The sequence below is a fragment of the Chlamydomonas reinhardtii genome, chromosome 1 (assembly GCF_000002595.2).
Source record: "Chlamydomonas reinhardtii strain CC-503 cw92 mt+ chromosome 1, whole genome shotgun sequence".
In the NCBI taxonomy this organism is placed as follows: Eukaryota; Viridiplantae; Chlorophyta; class Chlorophyceae; order Chlamydomonadales; family Chlamydomonadaceae; genus Chlamydomonas; species Chlamydomonas reinhardtii.
The window spans coordinates 4,731,034-4,747,368 of NC_057004.1; the positions used below are offsets into that span (position 1 = coordinate 4,731,034).

The window sequence follows — 16,335 nt, forward strand, 5'->3', positions numbered from 1 at the left end:
TTGAGGGCCTACCCTGCTGACAAGGTCGATCTTAATAAGCGGACGTGTTGTGATTTACAACATCAGCCGTGCAATCGTAGTCAGCAACGTGGAAGACTCAATGTGAGCCCTTCGCGTCGAAGCGCCGACCTAGCGCACCACCAAACAACGGACAGCCTGCGTTCTGACTAAAGCAAGCCTTTCCAGTGACACCGCTTGTCAGCCAGTGGATCTGTACCCCTTCGGGTAAGCATGGCACAATTTGCTACACACGCCTACTTATGTCGGTGCGGCAACTATGTCATGTGTATTGTACATACGTACATCAGCGTCGTTCGCCTGCCCAAGTCCATCAGCCCCTCAACATCCGCACTAAATCACAGTTCCATCCCTAGCGCTACGGAGCCATGCGCGTGACGGCCCCCTCAGCAACGAACGTCAACTGCGGGCCTCCTCACGTGATTTGATGGCCTCAGTGGTTCTCGCGGACCTGCATCATGGCGATGGATGCCAGCAGGTCCTCCAGCTTCTTCTGGTCCGCCACGAAGCCCTTGATGCCCTGGTCCAGCTTCTCCACAGCCATCTGAGCGGGGCGCGTTTGCGGTGAGCGCGGCACAGCGGTTAGACGTCGCGTACGGTAACCCTCCTACAAGTCTGCCTGTCAAGTAGCTGCGAAACCGCAACTAAGCCCCTCCCATAATGCGCGTCCGTGTACATGTCGATGGACAATGCCAACTGCCTGCCGCACCGCCCCCCTCTGTGCCCCTGCCGGCCCCACCTGGTCCGCGCCGTGCAGCTTGACAAACAGGTCCTCGTGCATGTTGGACAGCTTGAGCGCGTCCGTCTGCGCCCTGGTCACACGAAGATGGGGCGGCAGAGGTGCACACACCGTCAAGCACTATTAGATAGCCGGCAGGCGTGAGACACCTCACGGCAGGACCCACAAGCACGTGCATGCGAGAGCACCTGCCACCGCATTTCTTCTCCGGTCGCACGGTGCCCCCTGCCCCCTGCCCAGTACCCCGGACAGACAACACCACGACCCTGACCACGACCCAGCTCACTTCTCGGGGGTCAGTTTGCGGTCGAGCGGCTCTGTGGACTTCTGCAGCTCGTCCAGCAGCTGCGGCGAGATGGTGATGTTGTCGCATCTGCGCCAGCATGACATGACATAGTAGGAAGGGGCCACAGCCTCAGCCTGTGCTTTCAACCTCTGCATGACCAGCAGCGGCCTCGTCGCCACCACCGGCGGCAGCCCTGCGCGGGCCGCGCACCCACAACAGCCCCCATCCCCAGCCCCGGGACTTGCTCACCCCGCAAGCTCGCGGATCTCGCCGGCGTTGCGGAACGACGCCGCCATCACAATGGTCTTGTAGTGGTGCGCCTTGTAGTAGTTGTAGATGCGCTTTACAGACAGCACGCCCGGGTCCTCATGGCTGGCGAAGTCGCGGCCCTCCTTGGCCTTGTACCAGTCCATGATGCGACCCACGAACGGCGAGATGAGCGTGGCACCCGCGTCTGCGCATGCGGCGGCCTGTGGCAAGGGTAAGAATTGAAGGGTGACGGGTGCGATAAGTATGCGTAAACGCGTGCATAGCGGCCGGACCGGATGCCTTGCAGGGCATGCTGCCTGCAGCGTCAGCAAGTTTGCGTACAGTACGTGGTTCCCAAGACGCCCGTGCCCCGGCTGTCAAAGGTGCGCACCTGCGCAAACGAGAACAGCAGCGTCATGTTGCAGTTGATGCCCTGCTTCTCCAGGCGGCGGCACGCCTCGATGCCCTCCCAGGTGGAGGCGAGCTTGATGTAGATGCGGGAGGGGTTGTAGCCCTTGGCGGCGTACAGCTCCATAATGCGCAGCGCCTTGTCCACACTGGCCTGCAGCACGTCAGGTGCAGGCATAAACAGTTTGGACGCCCTTCTTTTATGATTTCCCAAAACACACGTGCTTTACTTCCCATGTACATGTGCGGTACATTACTGTACTTCCCAGCAACAGCAAGCTGCCATGGCCCCGACTGAGGCCACGGCACAGACCGCAGCCCTCGGGCATAAAGGCCCCGCCACTGCCGACCTGCTGTCCACCCCGCCTTTCCCCCCACCTGCGTCGAGTACGACAGGTTGGCTGCTGTCCACCCCGCCTTTCCCCCCACCTGCGTCGAGTACGACAGGTTGGCGTCCACCTCGGTCGACACGCGGCCCGGCACGATCTTGAGCAGCTCGGCGCCCAGGTCCACAGCCAGCTGGTCCGCCACGCCGGCGTAGGGGCGGCTGACGCCGGCGTGCACGTGCTCCGGCTGCCGCTTGTCCTTGGCCAGCGCCTTCTCCAGGTAGTGTCGGTTCTCGGGCATGGACAGTGCCTTGTAGACCAGGCTGTTGTGGTGGTGTGGAGGCAGAGATGGGTGGGGCAGACGGTGGGGATGAGGCAGGCAGGGGTGCGGGCACGGGTGCTGGGGAAGTGGTCGGATGGGGCGTGAGATGACGTGCAGGCTCAAGGCCAGAAGGCAGGGGCAGAGGCTGGCTGCTCACCTGGGGTTGGTTGTGCAGTCCTGGGGGTGGTACTTCTTGACCTGTGGCGGGGCCAGCCCCAAGGTTGTGTTACAGGGCATGGATGTTGCACGTCTGCGTACGTGACATTCTCATCATGCTCACCAGGTCCAGCTCGCCAGTGTCCGCGACGACGACGGACATTGATTTCAGAGCCTCAAGCTGGTTCTTAAAGGTCTGAGCTGGAACTGTGGAGTAGGGCCCGCGAGGCGGCGGGAGAGGCGCCTTCTTCTCCTCGAGATAGGCCCGCACGACGGGCGACTTCCGCGACCGTCCCTGCTGTGACTGCACAGTGCGGCTGCATGATGTCGGAGCACGCAAAAGGGACATCGTGCTGGATTGGCAGAAGCGAAATGTGCAACGTTTAGGTGTCGGAGCCGGTGTGCAATCGGTCGCGTTGGCGTCACTACGTGCAGTCGCTGCGTCGCCTCGTGAAGTGTAGCTCCCTCCTATTTATACTGTGGGCAGGACCGAAACGAGGCCCGCAAAGGGCCGGGACCGTGGAGGTGACTTTGGGGTGCTTTTCGGGGTGGAGAGTCCAAGTTGCTTCCGACCTGAACTGTATTTATCTGCTTTGAAACGTGTTCTTGAGTGTGCAGAGCATGTAATTATTGGATTGCGGAGCGCAAAAGGTGCTTGCGTGGACAACCACCTTCAGGGTCGCTTTTCCGCCGAAGCCCTACTTGGCATAACTTCCGGCAATGACACGGTCTAGTGTTATACCTGAAACAGCGCGGCCATGGAATTCCTGTGTCCATCGCCACCCACGATCGCCACCGCTGCCAACTACCCCGCCTCCCCCGTCGGGCGACGTTACGTTGGCACCCGTCGCGGGTGGGCGCCCCCACTCGTTCCACCACTCGTCCCAACTCAACATGCAGCTTGGATTGGATTCGAAGACTGCACCAGCGCTAAGAGCTTTTGACCCCATGCCCCCCGGCCTCGTCACTTCAGCAGCAGCCAGTGCACTAGCCGTTCGCATGTCATTCGCCGGTAAAACTAATGGCTGCCACCCCAGGGGAGGAGGAACATTGTCACAACTAAACTGGAGGCAGTTTGGGTGCATGCATGAGTAGCCTCTACCGTGTGCTGGATACCATGCCTGATACGATGTTCACACCAGCTTACGTTTCTCTGAACGATGTTATCGACGTGCGTCCCTCGGCCCAGCACTGACCGTTCCCAGCCGTTCCCAGTGTCCGATGGCGAGCCAAGAACAGTATTCCGAACACCTGTGGGCTCCATGGCATGCCATATCTCCCTCTTGGCGCGCCCTCCACGGATTGCTCGGGCCCCCGGCTGTGCACCTGTTCGTGGCCGTGCAGGATAGGCAGGGATGGCTGGCAAGGATGGCAGGTTTGGGTTACGCACAACACAACTGCCCCCCCAGGGGGGGGGTAGGAAACAAAGTGCCAGACCCCATGCCCCGAAATCCCCCGGGACCCCCCTTGAGGGGACGACCGACCCCCCGACGGACAAAACCTTGTTGTTCAGGGGTTAAAACCCCTCCATTTTATACCAAAGTGGTGTCAATCGACTCCTCTTGACGAGCACTATCACTCCGTGCCATCAGCGGTCCTGTTCTGAGGCTTCGGTCACACGCAGGATCCTATCCATGGAATCCCCTCGACCCAGACCACCCCGCGCTCAACTCTCTGCCGCGTGACGAATGGACAATGTGCATCGGCAGCCTTGTTAGACGTGAACTCATGCGCACCAGCGCTTCAGAGCCCAGCTGTGTCAGTGCGCATGTGTTGAATGTGGAGACTTGTCCCGACATGTCCACGCCCGGACGCGCAACTTAGCCCTCCCACGCTTTGTTTGTGCTTATTACGTCATAACGTGCACATATGAGCCTCGTACTGCTGCGTTTGGCCCCTAGTTCTGCTTGTGGGGCGCTTCCCGAAATCCGCCAGGATGAGCTCCCGAAACCCGACGGACCCCCAGGGACGAGGACCGACCCCCCAACTTTAGCGGCCCAGAACTTCCTCACCAGACACCCCCTTAAAAAACTAAAAGTACGTGCATAATGCTCTCCTAAAGCTCTGTAATTTTGAGCATGGGGTAAGAATCTGAGCTTTCTACCCCCCCCCTGGCCCCCCTGCCCCCGCCCCCGCCCCCATGCAGGCTGTACTGCGGCGGCTGCTGAGCCTGCAAGCGTGTGTGTTGGTGGCTGTGGGCCATGCGTGCTAGACAGGTGGTGCGGCATAGCGCGCAGCTGTGGAGAATTCTTCGCTCCTGTCTACTGATGGGGGACGTGGCCGTTGCAGGTGCTAACGTAGATGGCTTCGGCAGCTTTAGTCGCGCTAGGATGCACGAGTTGGATGTCTAGGACGTGGACATGGCCGTGCCGTGCACCATTGTTGGTGCGCGTGCACCGAGCCCGATGATGGCCCGAGCCTGAGGGACAAGCGTGATACTAGTAGTACCCCGGCGGGGGCGGGGCAAAACCTCAAGCCCAACACAAGAGATTGGCTCCACGGTTCGTGGTCGTGCGCCATTCGGCATGGGCTGGTTGACTTAAATGAGCTTCATGATACGTATTGAACAATACAAATTAAGAATGGCGCATTCTCTCGCCCAGCACCGGCTATCTGTGCCGAAGCCCAGTAGAGTGCAACAGTCTCGGTCGCGACTTGTCTCGAAACGGACAGCGTGCATCGTGTATGCTAAACACAAGGTCAGATTGCTGTTGCACATGATGCCATTATGCCAGGAATCCAAAGCACCCGGGCTTCAATCGCTGGATGTTCCGCACTGCCGCAGACCGAACTCGATGTGGTGCTTGTTGGCGACATCGGTGGCACGAATGCACGCCTGTCGGCATGGAGGGTCGACCTGGAGGGCGCAGGCGCGACGCAAATCGACAACGAGGTGGGCACCACGGCAATGGCACCCCCCCGACTTGGCCCAAGCGACCACGGCACGTTGCACTGCCGACTTTGCCCCGACCCGCCGATCCCCGCACGCGCGCCCCCGCGCGCATTACAAAATCAACACAGACGTACCCAAGTCAGGACTTCAAGAGCCTAGACGCGGTGGTAGATGCCTTCCTGGCGCGCCCAGCCGTCCGCGAGCGGCCCCCGCATGCAGCCGCGCTGGCCATTGCTGGCGCCGTCAGCGCCAACAAGTGCCTGATGACCAACGTAGAGCACTGGCCCATCATCGACGGTGATGACATCCAAGCGCGGCACGGTTTCCGGTGAGAGGCCGCATGTATCCAGAGGGGTTGGGGCGGGCGCGCGTGAAACGCAGGGCCAGCATAGCCCCGTTGTGGTGCTATGGCCTCATCGGGGTTGCCTGCCATGCCGGGAAGCCGCAGCAAAACTCTTGCTTCCGGGTGTGCCGTAAACTGGCCGTGGTTATGGCCCCGGCTGGCTGCAGGGTTGCACTGCTGAACGACTTTGAGGCGGTGGGCTACGGCATTCCGGTGCTGGGCCCGCACGACGTGGTGCCGCTCAACGACGTGCCCGTGCAGCCCAAGGTGAGGGGCGGCAGGGAGCAGGAGCAAGGGGTGGAGGTGCGGCGATGGTGGTGACGGCGACAGTCGCTGGGTTCGGGACCAGCCAAAGCATTGCCACGCCCAGAAGGGAAGACTGTCCAGGCAGGGAGAGGATGGCGTGTTGTGGAGGAGAGTGCGGGCGTGTGGAGCGGGAGGAAGGGGCTCTAGGCTAACGACCGGGAGGGCTATCTCAATTGTGGCGCCGTGTGTCCTGTCACGCACCTGCGCCGGCGCCTGCGAGGACAGGCGCCCAAGGTGGTGATGGGTCCCGGCACGGGGCTGGGCGCGGCGCAGCTGATGTGGGACACGGGACTGAACGCGTACAAGGTCTGGCCAGGTGCGTTGTGTGCATGCGTAGAAAAAGGAATCCAGGTTGAGGGGGAATAGTTATCATGCCAAATGGCTCAGACAACCAAGGCTCTTGAGGGGAGGGTGCATACAGCGCGTGCGGCGAGGGCCTGCAGCAATGGAGCTGCCGGCGGGGTCGACTGGTCACACGGCACGCGTGTTGGGGGCCCAGGATGGGCAGGTTATGCGAGCACACCATGGTGCTGACGGCGAGGGGCCGCTGCTGGACTGACCGGCTTGTTGCCGCGCAGGCGAGGGCGCACACGCCACGTTCGCTCCGCGCGGATGGAAGCAGAAGGCTTTGGCGCGCTTTGTGACGACGCGCAGCGGGCACTGCGAGATTGAGGAGGTGAGCCTGGGGTTGGCTTGGAGCAGGAACGCGGCGGCTTCATGACTTCGGGGCTCAAGGGCAGGGGAACGCGGAGCTCACCGTTCATGTTATGCCAGCGCCGACCGACCGCCACGCCTCCACAACCGCCGGACTTGACCGGCACGCAGCCTCGCACCCACTCCCATCATCACAGTGCATCCCATCCGCTTCTCCTTACCACTCCTCAACCTTCCTTCTGCCCTTGTCCTATCCTGCCATGGTCCTGCTCCTGCTCCTGTCCTGTGGCCAGGTGGCCTGCGGCAGCGGCCTGGAGCTGATCTATGAGTTCCTGCAGTCGGACGAATCGGCCAACCGGCCCGACCTGCTCAAGAACCGCACCAAGAAGGTGCGCCAGCGAGCCAGTGCGTCGGTGCGCCCATGCGCTAATGTAGTGATGGCGGTGCGGAATGGCGGCTGGCTGCGGCCGTGCCGCATGCACGCGTGTTGGCGGCCTGCTGAAACTCCGGACCCATTGTTCGCCGGTTTCGCCGTTCGGGCTAGTCAGGCAAACTACGCAACCCCCCGCCCCCCCCCCCGCTCGGCGCCGCCTGACCAGGTGGTGAAGGAGATCTCGGCCGCCGCGCTGGACGGCTCCGACCCGCTAGCGGTGGAGGCGGTGGACCTGCTGTTCGCCATCGTGGGCGCCGAGGCGGGAGCCATGGCGCTCCGGTGCCTGGCAAAAGGTGGGTGCTGCGCTGCTCCGCTGTGGTACGGAGTCGCTTGTGGCGGGCGGTGGTGGAGGGGAAAAGAGGTTGGGGAAAGAAGTCGGGCGGGCTGGGCGGGCTTGCCGGGTGCTGGTAGCTGCAGCGGTGTATGGTTGCATGGCTGGGGTTGTGGCGCGCGTGCCAGCGGCCTTACACGGCTGCACAACTCACACACAGTTATCCAGGTCAGACCCCTGCCATCGCGCTTGGTTGTGCGCGGCCCGCTCTTGCTCTGAAGCGCACACCACGTCTCCACACGCACGCTCGTGTACACTCAATCCTCAGCTCTGCATTAAGGGTTGTCTTCCGCATCCCTCGCAGCTGGCCATACTTGCACTCGCCCAACCCCGCAACAAACACCCGCTGCTGAACTCGGCCTCCTCAATTCTTCACTCGCCACCCCGTTAAACACTCTCCCTCACACGCAGACCTCTTAGTTTGCCACACACCCACACACAATCCGGAACCCATACGCACCAGTCAGCACCTCGCGGCACCCCCCTGCACCTGATCCTTCGCCCCGCATCACCAGCCAACACCATTCCACCCCTCCACGCTGTGCCCCGCACAGGCGGCGTGTACATCGCCGGCGGCATCACGCCCAAGCTGCTGCCGCGCGTCAAGGCCGGCTCACTGCTGGAGGGCTTCCTCATGCGCGCAGGCCGCGAGCCATTCCACAAGATCCTGGCGCAGACGCCGCTGTTCGTCATCACCAACGAGCAGGTGGGCGCCATGGGCGCGCGCGAGGTGGCCAAGAGCCTGCTGCACCAGCAACAATAAATGCCGCTGGACTGGGTGCAAGCCAAGGAGCCAGGCAGGATCTGGAACCCAGGGCTGGGACTACCGCGCGCGCATGGCAGATAGGATGCATTAAGGGCGGCCGAGGTTTGGTAGCTGAGTCCGCCATAGTCTCGGCCTGGGCGGCTTAGCAGCAGTGTGTAGCGGCTAGGCCGGACAGGGCTTAAGTAGCGCGCGTAAATGTTGAACTCCAGAAGGGCTGCATGCGTCCGGGCCGACAAGGAGATTGATCATGCATTAGCTGTGGCAGGTGTGCAGCTGAGGGGTTGGTGTGCGCGAGCGAGCGCGTGATGGCTCTGGGTGTAAGGCTGTCTTGCGCCGTCAAAGCCCCTGACAACCCAGCAGCAGCGCGCGGGCCAGCTCATACCACGTCATACCACGTCACGAGGTCTGTACTACGCAGCCCTGCCACAGCGCTGCAGCCATCTTGCTCCTGCCCAGAGTCCTCTGCATTCAGCCGCCGCGGCGCCGCCCCTGTACTGCACTGCACCCGGCATCCACCGCTCCGGCTTCGGCTGCTGCCACTAGTCATTTCGCCGCGTCGTGCATCACGCGCCGCTGCCAGTCTGCCGCCGGCACCCAACTGCAATTGGGGTCACTGTTGCCCGCTTCATGCTGCGGCATGGCAGGCGGTAGTAGTCGGCTGAGTGCTGATGACGTGTTGCGTCCGCGCCGACTTCGCTCCGCTCACTGCCCCTGCTCTCATTATTGCTGTTAAAACTTCACTTCTCCACGCTCCAGCACTCCGTCCGTCCCTGTAATCGTGTTCCTGATCCGCCTGCTCCATCCGCTCCGCCCGCTGCCGCCGCTCCGCCCCATCCGCCGGCGGCTCCACCAGCTTATGACTGGCTGCCAGCACCGGCGCCAGCAGCTACCCCTGCCACCGCGCCGGTGCCCGCAGCCGCGCCCGCTTGCCGTGCTGCGCGGATCTCGTTCAGAGATGCACGCGCATATGCGATCTCCGCCCTGAGGTCGTCAATGGCTGCCTGGGGGTCCTGCAGGGTGACGCCAGCGTTGCCGGTGGCGCCTCCCGGCTTGCCCGCCGACCCAGATCCGGAGGAGCCCGATCCGGAGGAAGTGCGCTCCGGCAGGAAGCCACTGCGGCTCATCTCCTTGCTCGCAAGCGACTGCACCTCCTCCTGTGTGTGGATGTGTTGGAAGGGTTGGGCGTGTGGGCAGGATTGCGGAGTGGGGGTGGGGCTGCAGAGCGGCACCGTGCACAGGGTGGGAGACGCGGTGGCTGATTGGTTGCAACGTGGCCGCGTTTCGGAGGCTGTTGCCAACATGTTGGTCATCTTGTACGCAATGCATGCATCACGTGGCCCCCAGCCCTGCAAATCCATTGCCTACCACCGCCGAATGCGACGTGGCGTGCTGTCTGCCCAAGCACACGGCACATGCCCCCTAGGGGTTTCCATCTTTCCCCTCCAGCTGCCCGCGCCCCGGCCTGAAGTTCGCGCTCTCGTCCTGCTTGCCTGGAACTCAGCGATGCGCTGCGGTCGCTCAGCCAAGGACTTGCTGACTTCGGATACGAAGTCGATGACCGCCTCTCCGAGCCTCCGGTTCAGTGTGATGGCGAGGGCACGGCCGTAGAAGAAGGCCGACAGGATTTCCGGGCTTGGGTCTGCACAGAACAAGCATAAGTCTCAGTACATAGCCAGAGGAAGGGAATCTGGGCTCCAGGAGACTGCCTTCCATCCATCAGCGACGTCACCTGATGAAGTACGCTGCGCCCGCACTTGCAACACGCTGACACGACCTTGTGTCGCCCTTTGGGCGGCCCGTGTGGGAGCCACGCGTCTTTGTGCGCAAGAAAGCATTATGAGGACCAGGCCCTACACAAATGCACTGATGAGAACGAAATTGGACGCGTTGTAAATAGTATAGAACCTTTCGCTTGGCGGGGGCAAAAACTTGTTAGCAGTAATTGCAGCCAATCTGCCAGCCATCGTCACAGGGCAGCGAATTGGTGTGCAGAGGCTGCTCAATCGTGTGACAGAAACAATTTCATTCCACAATCATGTTCATATGGCTGGCGGGCTAGGTTTTTTTAAACAACTCTGCACTGCAATGATGTTCAGCCATAGGCTCCAGCACTCGCCGCAGTCCCAGGGCTACCGGCCCCTTGTTGGAGATTCATATAGCCATTACAACTCATTGAACCAAAGCCACGCGGAACTCTCCGGCCATGGCGGTGTGCACGCAGATGGCCAGCCAATGCTGTCGCGGAGTGGGACGCTTACGACCGGGAAATCTTTTGGCGACCTTAGGGCTCTGCAGGTGGTGCAGGGCCGCTCGCGAGCAAAGAAGAGCAGGCACGTGGTTGAGTACCGACCGCAACGACACGCCTAGGGTTCAGGCCAGCCAGGGTTTCTTGGGTTCCCGATGGGCTGCACGCCCTTGCAGCAGGCTCGGCGTGTTGTGTGTTGGCCCATTGGAAGCGAAAAGGGGCGCGGCCGCCGGCCCAAGCGCCGTGGCGCCTCCCAACATGAAAGCTACCGCCACCCGCCGCCCCCCCCCCGCCCTGCGCCTGGTCTCCCTTCCACTTCCCTCCCTGTTGCCCTTGCACGATTCTTATCTGAACGGGGGCCCCCTATCCGTGCTTGCCGCACGTTTTATCCCTCGCCCCTGAAAACCACGCGGCCATGTCACTCCTGCCCCGCCGCCACCCCACCACAGGGCCATGAAATGGCTGGTGCTGCGGGCGAGCGGCGAGAGGCAGATATTCACACTGGACAAACGCCAGCTGATCCAGGTGATTAGCCTCAGTCGAGAGATATGGATTTTGAAGGGCTAAGTGCCGTGTGCTTGCAATCGTTGTTTCTGGAGGTGCCTGGGGCTGGCGCCTGGTGTGGCGCAGCCCTGCCACCGGGGATTCCACCGCCGCCAGAGCCTCGACGATCCCTGCTTCGCACCTGAAGAATTCTCTGGTTTCGTTTGATGTTGTAAACTTTTATAACCGGACGTTGAGAAGAGGAGGTAGTGTTGACTGCGCCCCGCCCCGCCGCGCACCTCTCCAACCAACACCTCCGCTACCCCAACCCCATTCCCATCCCCACTTGCGCACTGCGAACCCTCACGTCGCCGCCACCCTCACCACTCACCGCTTCACCACCAGACGTGCAAGCTGGAGATACCCATCCGCGACATGAAGCTGATGGACAGCGCGCTGGGCACCGAGACGCTGGCGCAGCTGCTGGTGCGCGACAACGCGCTGGTCTTCGCGATGGAGCACGTGCGCATCATCATCATGCACGACAAGGTGCGGCGCCCCGGGCGGGTGCCTTTGAGGTTGTATGCGCGCGTACGTATGCACGTATGGCAGAGGCGTGGTCTTGGGGCGTGGAGCCAAAATAATGTACGACAATTGGGCGGCATATGTCTGTGAAGGCGATGGAGGTGGTGGAGGCGGCAGAGGCCCATTCCCAGGAGGACTGGGATGGTCCAGACAGTCGAGCGGGGCTGGTCAATGCCAACGCAGCCAAGCCCAAATCTAACGGGAGGGTACACAGCCATGTCAGGCAGGCAGGGCGGTGTAGCTACCTGCCGCAGCAATGGCAACAGCAAACAGCATAGTCTCGCGCCCGCGTCTCGAGTCCATGGCAATGCCGCCACCCTGACAGGTAGTGGTGCCGCTGGACGAGAGCGGCCCGCCGCCGCCACCTGCACCCGCGCCCAGCGCCGCCACCGTGGCCGCGGCGTCATCCTCCCAGGAGCTCAAGGACCGCTTTATCGCACACATGGAGGGGGTGGTGATGGACTGGGCGCTGCAGCACGGCGCCACCCTTGCCGACATCGATACCGTCACCTGCACCGGAGCCGGCGGAGGCGGCGGCGGGGCGTACGGCGGCGCTGCAGGAAGCGGAGTGGGCGGAGGCGGCTCGGTGGCTGGACTGGGGTCCCCGATGGCAAGCACGGGTGGAGCTGGCGCCGGCGCGGGCTCGGAGCGGCATGCGCATAGTTCGGCGTTTCACGTGGGGTTTGGGGCTACGGGCGGCAGCGGCCACCCGGCAGCACCGTCAGCCAACAACACCGGGCACGGCGGCAACACCATTGCTGCGCACCTAGAGGCGCACGGCGGCGCAGGCGGGGGCTCCGGGCGCGCAGGCTCCGCCCGCACCCCCACCGGCGGCGGATCTGCGCCGGCAGCGGGGGCAGGCGCGGGCGCAGGGACGGGGGCGGCAGGCGGTTGCGCACCCAGTGGACTGACGTCGAGCGGCCTGGCCGCTCATCAGGCGGCGGGTGGGGGCAGCCTCGGCGGCGGGATGGGGGCCCAAGGGGGCATGGCCGACACGGCGTCCCAGACGGCATTTGATCCGGAGTATCAGCCATTTGAGATGCTGGTGCTGGAGACGGCGCTGTCGGAGGTGCGGCGCAGGGGCGGACACGCGGGCGGGCGGGCAGGGGCAGCTTGACGCCGCATGCGCTGTCGTGTCAGGAGTTGCCACAGGATCCCATTGGGTGCATTACGACGCAATTCGTTGCTTGACTGTTATTCGCATGCCCACCACGACACGGCTTGCTGGAGTTCCTCCCGGCCCCCTTGCCGCCTCACCTCCTCTCCACTTGAATCCCCTCCCTCCCCCGCCCTGCCCTTCCTCCCCTGAGCCCCTGACCCACTTGCCCCCCCCCTTCCCCGCGCTCTGCTTCCTCCCTTAGATCTGCACGCACCTGTCGCGCGATACGGACGTGTTGCAGCTGCACTGCCAGCCGGCGCTGGAGGCGCTCATGAAGACCGCGGACACAGCCAACCTGGAGGCGGTGGGTGGTGCTGGTGGTGGGGGATTGCTTGCCCGAGCCCAACGAAATAGGTCCACCAGGAGGGGTGCAGCGGTACAGGCAGAGGGCCGGGCGGTAACGGCTGGCGGGGCGGGGCGGGGCGGGTTTGCGCTGTACGGGTCCGGGCGGCAGGGCCTGGGGCATGCGCCTGCCGGGCGTTATGCGGTGGTTCATCCCGGCGGTTCGGGGGGCTGCGAGGGGGGCTGTGGTGCAGATACGTGTGTGGCTACACGCCGCTTCTGGCATGTGTTTGAATGCGTCCACGCAGGTGCGGCGCGTGAAGACACAGCACTCGCGGCTTGTGACACGTGTGGCGGCAGTGCGGGAGACAATGGAGCGGCTTATGGGTGCGTACGTGTGGTATGCACGCTGGTGGTTGCATGGCAGTATGGGAAGGGATCGCCCGGTTGGAGGCATCGAGGGGGGAAGTCTCAACCAAAGGTTGACTCAGGGTGCGGTAGGGGTGGCATGCCCAGTATGGTACTGGAAACGGACTGGCGACAGACCGGCGCCCACACCTCATACTGCCGCTCCTCAACTCCAGCCCTGACATCGTCCTTGGGGGCCACTAACCCTGTTTGCCGCCTGACTGTTCATAGGCCTGGACACCCCACCCTTTATCCCCCTGACACACTCCCTCCGCCCTCCCTTCTTCTCCTGATGCAGAGGACGATGACGACATGGTCCGCATGTGCCTCACGCAGCAGGTGCGCATGCGCCTGGCCGCAGTCACCGCCGCCGCGCAGGCGCAGGTGCAGCAGATGCAGGCCGCCGCGGCGGCCGCGCAGGCGGCGCAGGCCGCCGCCGCCGCCGGCACGCCCGGCGGCGTGCCGCCGGCGCTCACTAGCATCGGCAGCCACAGCGGCCACGGCCCCAGCCACCACAACTCGGCGGGCGCGGCGGTGCCGATCCTGGTGCCGCACTCGCCGGGCTCGCCGCCGGGCGCGCACTCGCCGCCGCACCTGGATCCAGCGCAGCAGCTGGCCATGATCAATCTGATGGGATCCAGCATCAGCACATCGTACATGCGGCCGGCATCGCTGGCGGCGCGCGCGATGCGGCATTCGGTGGCGAAGGGGAAGGGTGCTCTGGGGGAGGCGCTGGCGGAGGCGGCCGCGGCTGCTGCCGCTGCCGCCGCCGCGCAGGCGGCAGCGGCGCAGATGGCGCAGGCGGCGGCAATGGAGCGTGCGTCCAGCGCCGGGACACCGCTGGGGCTCGGGCACAGCGGCGGCTCTTCATCGTCGGCAGCGGCCGCCATGACGCCAGGCGCTGCACCGATGGCGGGCGGCAGCGGCATGGCGGGCGGGGCGCCAGGGGCAGGCGGCATGTCGGCGTCGGACCTGCAGCCGGAGCCGCACGAGCACGACTTTCTGGATGTGGAGAATCTGCTGGAATCGTACATGATCATCGTCGACACCACGTACCAGACGCTCATGTCCATTGGTGAGCTGCTTTGCTTAGCACCGCGTGAGGTGTAGTGTAGTCATGGAACTTTCCACCTTCGAAGCGGTATGCGTCAGGCACCTGGAAGCGGCGCCTCGCGCGCCCCTGCTTAGACACCGTCGAGCAAGGGCCGCATTGCCTTGATGCGATGCCGCCATCATGCCCCCGCTGTTTAACACCGGCAGGCGAGTACATCGATGACACGGAGGACCTGATCAACATCCAGCTGGACTACAGCCGCAACAAGCTCATCCGGTTCGACATCCTCATCACCACGGGCACCTTTGCCGCGGCCTTCTTCAACATGGTGAGGGGGGGCACTCGGCGGCCGGGGCCAGGCGTCCAAGCCCTGGCACTGCGTAGGATCTGCCATGGCACTGGAGCTAGACGCTGTTTTGCATCCTCCGGGCTGTACTGGAACTTCAGTATGACAAGCGCATGCGTGCCAGCATGTTGCTAGTCGCCAGCTTGCCTCACCAGCTTCGCACTCGTAAGCAACGTATGGCTGCCCGCCACGCATCCGATGAGAATCTGCTGCCGACCCGGCTCTGCTGACCCTCCCTTGCAGATGACCGGCATGCTGGGGGAGAACCTGGTCCTACCCGACACCATCACGCAGGTGAGGAGGCGTCAGGGGCGCGCCGCGTGCGCAAGGAGGGTGCGCGAGATTGGGCGAGAGGGCGGGGCGCAACTATGCCCAGTCCAGGCGTTCTGCGGGCAGTGGCCTATGTTTTGTATGGCGTCTTTTGTCGACGCGGACTGGCCGTTGCAGCCGTCAGCACATGTCACGGCTGACGTCATTGCTGACTGGAATACCGCATGCGCCTTACGCCCTCATTGGCACATGCCTTGACGCTGGTACTCGCCTTGACAGGACATCCGGGGATTCATTATTATCAACGTCGGGACGCTTTGCTTCTGCTTTGCGACTTTCTTCACGCTGGTTGCTGTGTTCAAGTGGAACCGCGTGCTGTGAGAGTGTGAGTACTGCAGAGGAATCGGGTTACAGCAAGGGGCTTGGTTGCATTCCATGGAGTTGCCACGCAGCGCAAGCTTGCGCGTGACCGCTGCTAGCCGTGCTGTCGCTCTGCAGGAGAGCTGCTGCGTACGTGTGGACAACTGCCCTGGCGCGGGATGGTACTGTGGTGCGTGAGGATGGCAGGGGCGCGCGTGCGTGAATGCGGAAATTATTGCTGTTTTAGCGCAGGTGCCGGCGTGGTGTGCACATTTTGCAGGTGCCGTTTGCATATTAGGTTAAGCTGCTGTGGTGATGTGAGCACACTGCGAGGTGACTGCAGGGGCCCGTGGTCACCAACCGCTCTTTGCCGTCTCATTTGGCGGCCTGTAGCTAGAAATGGTGCCGCTTGGTCACCGCTTACGTACGTGTACGGTATGCAGGATGGACTCCAAGGGTGAGGGGCAGTGCGGTGTCACGAGGTGGAGATTCAAGGCCACAACGGTGTTGCCCTGATCATGCGCGCGGAAGCTTGGATGAACGGTCGTGCGCGGCGGTCGGGTAGTAGCCGTGGCTTGCCTCTGCTGTTGCGTGAGAGGTATGTTGATGCTGTGACGCTTAACTTGGCGCTATGTCACTACTGAAACGCATTAGACAAGGTGTGAGGTGCATATGCTGACATAGCGTGGGCCGGGGTGTGGAGGCTCGCCGTGTCGAGGGGACTCAAACTGGCGGCAAACCGGATGACTCGCCTCGATCGACGCGTTTTGAGACTGAGGCGCCACAGACTCGTTGTATTTACCGTATCATGTGCTATTACATAGAAGGCAAAACCCAGAGATAAAACATAGATATCGCAGAACACCGGTGACGAACTTGTTTAATTTGTCCTCATTGCCCAGCTACGTTCAAT

At 62.9% G+C, this 16,335-nt stretch overlaps 4 protein-coding genes across 5 annotated transcripts; 2 read left to right on the forward strand and 2 right to left on the reverse strand.

Annotated features, from left to right (window-relative positions):
- Positions 1 to 42: 42 nt before the first annotated feature.
- On the reverse strand, positions 43 to 3,216 carry CHLRE_01g032650v5 (uncharacterized protein). 2 transcript variants are annotated; one of them, XM_001690018.2, is made up of 8 exons: positions 2,629 to 3,216; positions 2,506 to 2,546; positions 2,130 to 2,349; positions 1,684 to 1,854; positions 1,293 to 1,513; positions 1,044 to 1,130; positions 758 to 830; positions 43 to 562 (listed from the first exon to the last, which is right to left on the reverse strand). In XM_001690018.2, the coding sequence occupies exons 1-8, from the start codon at positions 2,851 to 2,853 to the stop codon at positions 452 to 454; spliced, it is 1,149 nt and encodes a 382-aa protein (XP_001690070.1). In that variant the 5' UTR covers positions 2,854 to 3,216; the 3' UTR covers positions 43 to 451. The 2 variants fall into 2 exon arrangements, with proteins under 2 accessions (XP_001690070.1, XP_042928576.1); XM_043058662.1 differs by having other exon boundaries at positions 2,079 to 2,349.
- A 1,810-nt stretch (positions 3,217 to 5,026) lies between these two features.
- Positions 5,027 to 8,568, forward strand: CHLRE_01g032700v5 (uncharacterized protein). Its single transcript, XM_001689553.2, has 9 exons — positions 5,027 to 5,203; positions 5,290 to 5,397; positions 5,526 to 5,725; positions 5,908 to 6,007; positions 6,272 to 6,362; positions 6,625 to 6,722; positions 6,994 to 7,089; positions 7,300 to 7,426; positions 8,019 to 8,568. Exons 1-9 carry the CDS (start codon positions 5,087 to 5,089, stop codon positions 8,225 to 8,227), a joined length of 1,146 nt encoding a protein of 381 aa, XP_001689605.1. The 5' UTR covers positions 5,027 to 5,086; the 3' UTR covers positions 8,228 to 8,568.
- A 2-nt stretch (positions 8,569 to 8,570) lies between these two features.
- CHLRE_01g032750v5 (uncharacterized protein) lies at positions 8,571 to 10,114 on the reverse strand. The gene is made up of 3 exons (XM_001690019.2): positions 9,960 to 10,114; positions 9,721 to 9,869; positions 8,571 to 9,384 (listed from the first exon to the last, which is right to left on the reverse strand). Exons 1-3 carry the CDS (start codon positions 10,063 to 10,065, stop codon positions 9,085 to 9,087), a joined length of 555 nt encoding a protein of 184 aa, XP_001690071.1. The 5' UTR covers positions 10,066 to 10,114; the 3' UTR covers positions 8,571 to 9,084.
- Positions 10,115 to 10,270: 156 nt separating this feature from the next.
- Positions 10,271 to 16,328, forward strand: CHLRE_01g032800v5 (uncharacterized protein). Its single transcript, XM_043058663.1, has 11 exons — positions 10,271 to 10,560; positions 10,925 to 11,000; positions 11,364 to 11,507; positions 11,869 to 12,612; positions 12,905 to 13,006; positions 13,293 to 13,371; positions 13,691 to 14,467; positions 14,653 to 14,774; positions 15,036 to 15,086; positions 15,342 to 15,447; positions 15,561 to 16,328. Exons 1-10 carry the CDS (start codon positions 10,316 to 10,318, stop codon positions 15,441 to 15,443), a joined length of 2,442 nt encoding a protein of 813 aa, XP_042928577.1. The 5' UTR covers positions 10,271 to 10,315; the 3' UTR covers positions 15,444 to 15,447; positions 15,561 to 16,328.
- The last annotated feature ends 7 nt before the right edge of the window (positions 16,329 to 16,335 follow it).

What these genes read in the sequence shown, in the direction of transcription:
- CHLRE_01g032650v5 (XM_043058662.1), bottom strand. Translation starts at nt 2,853, where the DNA reads ATGTCCCTTTTGCGTGCTCCGACATCATGCAGCCGCACTGTGCAGTCA. An exon ending in ACCTGTCGTACTCGACGCAG is followed by an intron (nt 1,855 to 2,078) that starts GTGGGGGGAAAG and finishes GACGTGCTGCAG; the next exon opens with GCCAGTGTGGACAAGGCGCT. An exon ending in AGCTGCACGGCGCGGACCAG is followed by an intron (nt 563 to 757) that starts GTGGGGCCGGCA and finishes CGCCCCGCTCAG; the next exon opens with ATGGCTGTGGAGAAGCTGGA.
- CHLRE_01g032700v5 (XM_001689553.2), top strand. Translation starts at nt 5,087, where the DNA reads ATGGCGCATTCTCTCGCCCAGCACCGGCTATCTGTGCCGAAGCCCAGT. An exon ending in CGACGCAAATCGACAACGAG is followed by an intron (nt 5,398 to 5,525) that starts GTGGGCACCACG and finishes AAATCAACACAG; the next exon opens with ACGTACCCAAGTCAGGACTT. An exon ending in CAAGCGCGGCACGGTTTCCG is followed by an intron (nt 5,726 to 5,907) that starts GTGAGAGGCCGC and finishes GGCTGGCTGCAG; the next exon opens with GGTTGCACTGCTGAACGACT.
- CHLRE_01g032750v5 (XM_001690019.2), bottom strand. Translation starts at nt 10,065, where the DNA reads ATGCTTTCTTGCGCACAAAGACGCGTGGCTCCCACACGGGCCGCCCAA. An exon ending in GGCGCAGCGTACTTCATCAG is followed by an intron (nt 9,870 to 9,959) that starts GTGACGTCGCTG and finishes TGTTCTGTGCAG; the next exon opens with ACCCAAGCCCGGAAATCCTG. An exon ending in AGCGCATCGCTGAGTTCCAG is followed by an intron (nt 9,385 to 9,720) that starts GCAAGCAGGACG and finishes ATCCACACACAG; the next exon opens with GAGGAGGTGCAGTCGCTTGC.
- CHLRE_01g032800v5 (XM_043058663.1), top strand. Translation starts at nt 10,316, where the DNA reads ATGATGTTCAGCCATAGGCTCCAGCACTCGCCGCAGTCCCAGGGCTAC. An exon ending in TCGCGAGCAAAGAAGAGCAG is followed by an intron (nt 10,561 to 10,924) that starts GCACGTGGTTGA and finishes ACCCCACCACAG; the next exon opens with GGCCATGAAATGGCTGGTGC. An exon ending in ACACAGCCAACCTGGAGGCG is followed by an intron (nt 13,007 to 13,292) that starts GTGGGTGGTGCT and finishes GCGTCCACGCAG; the next exon opens with GTGCGGCGCGTGAAGACACA.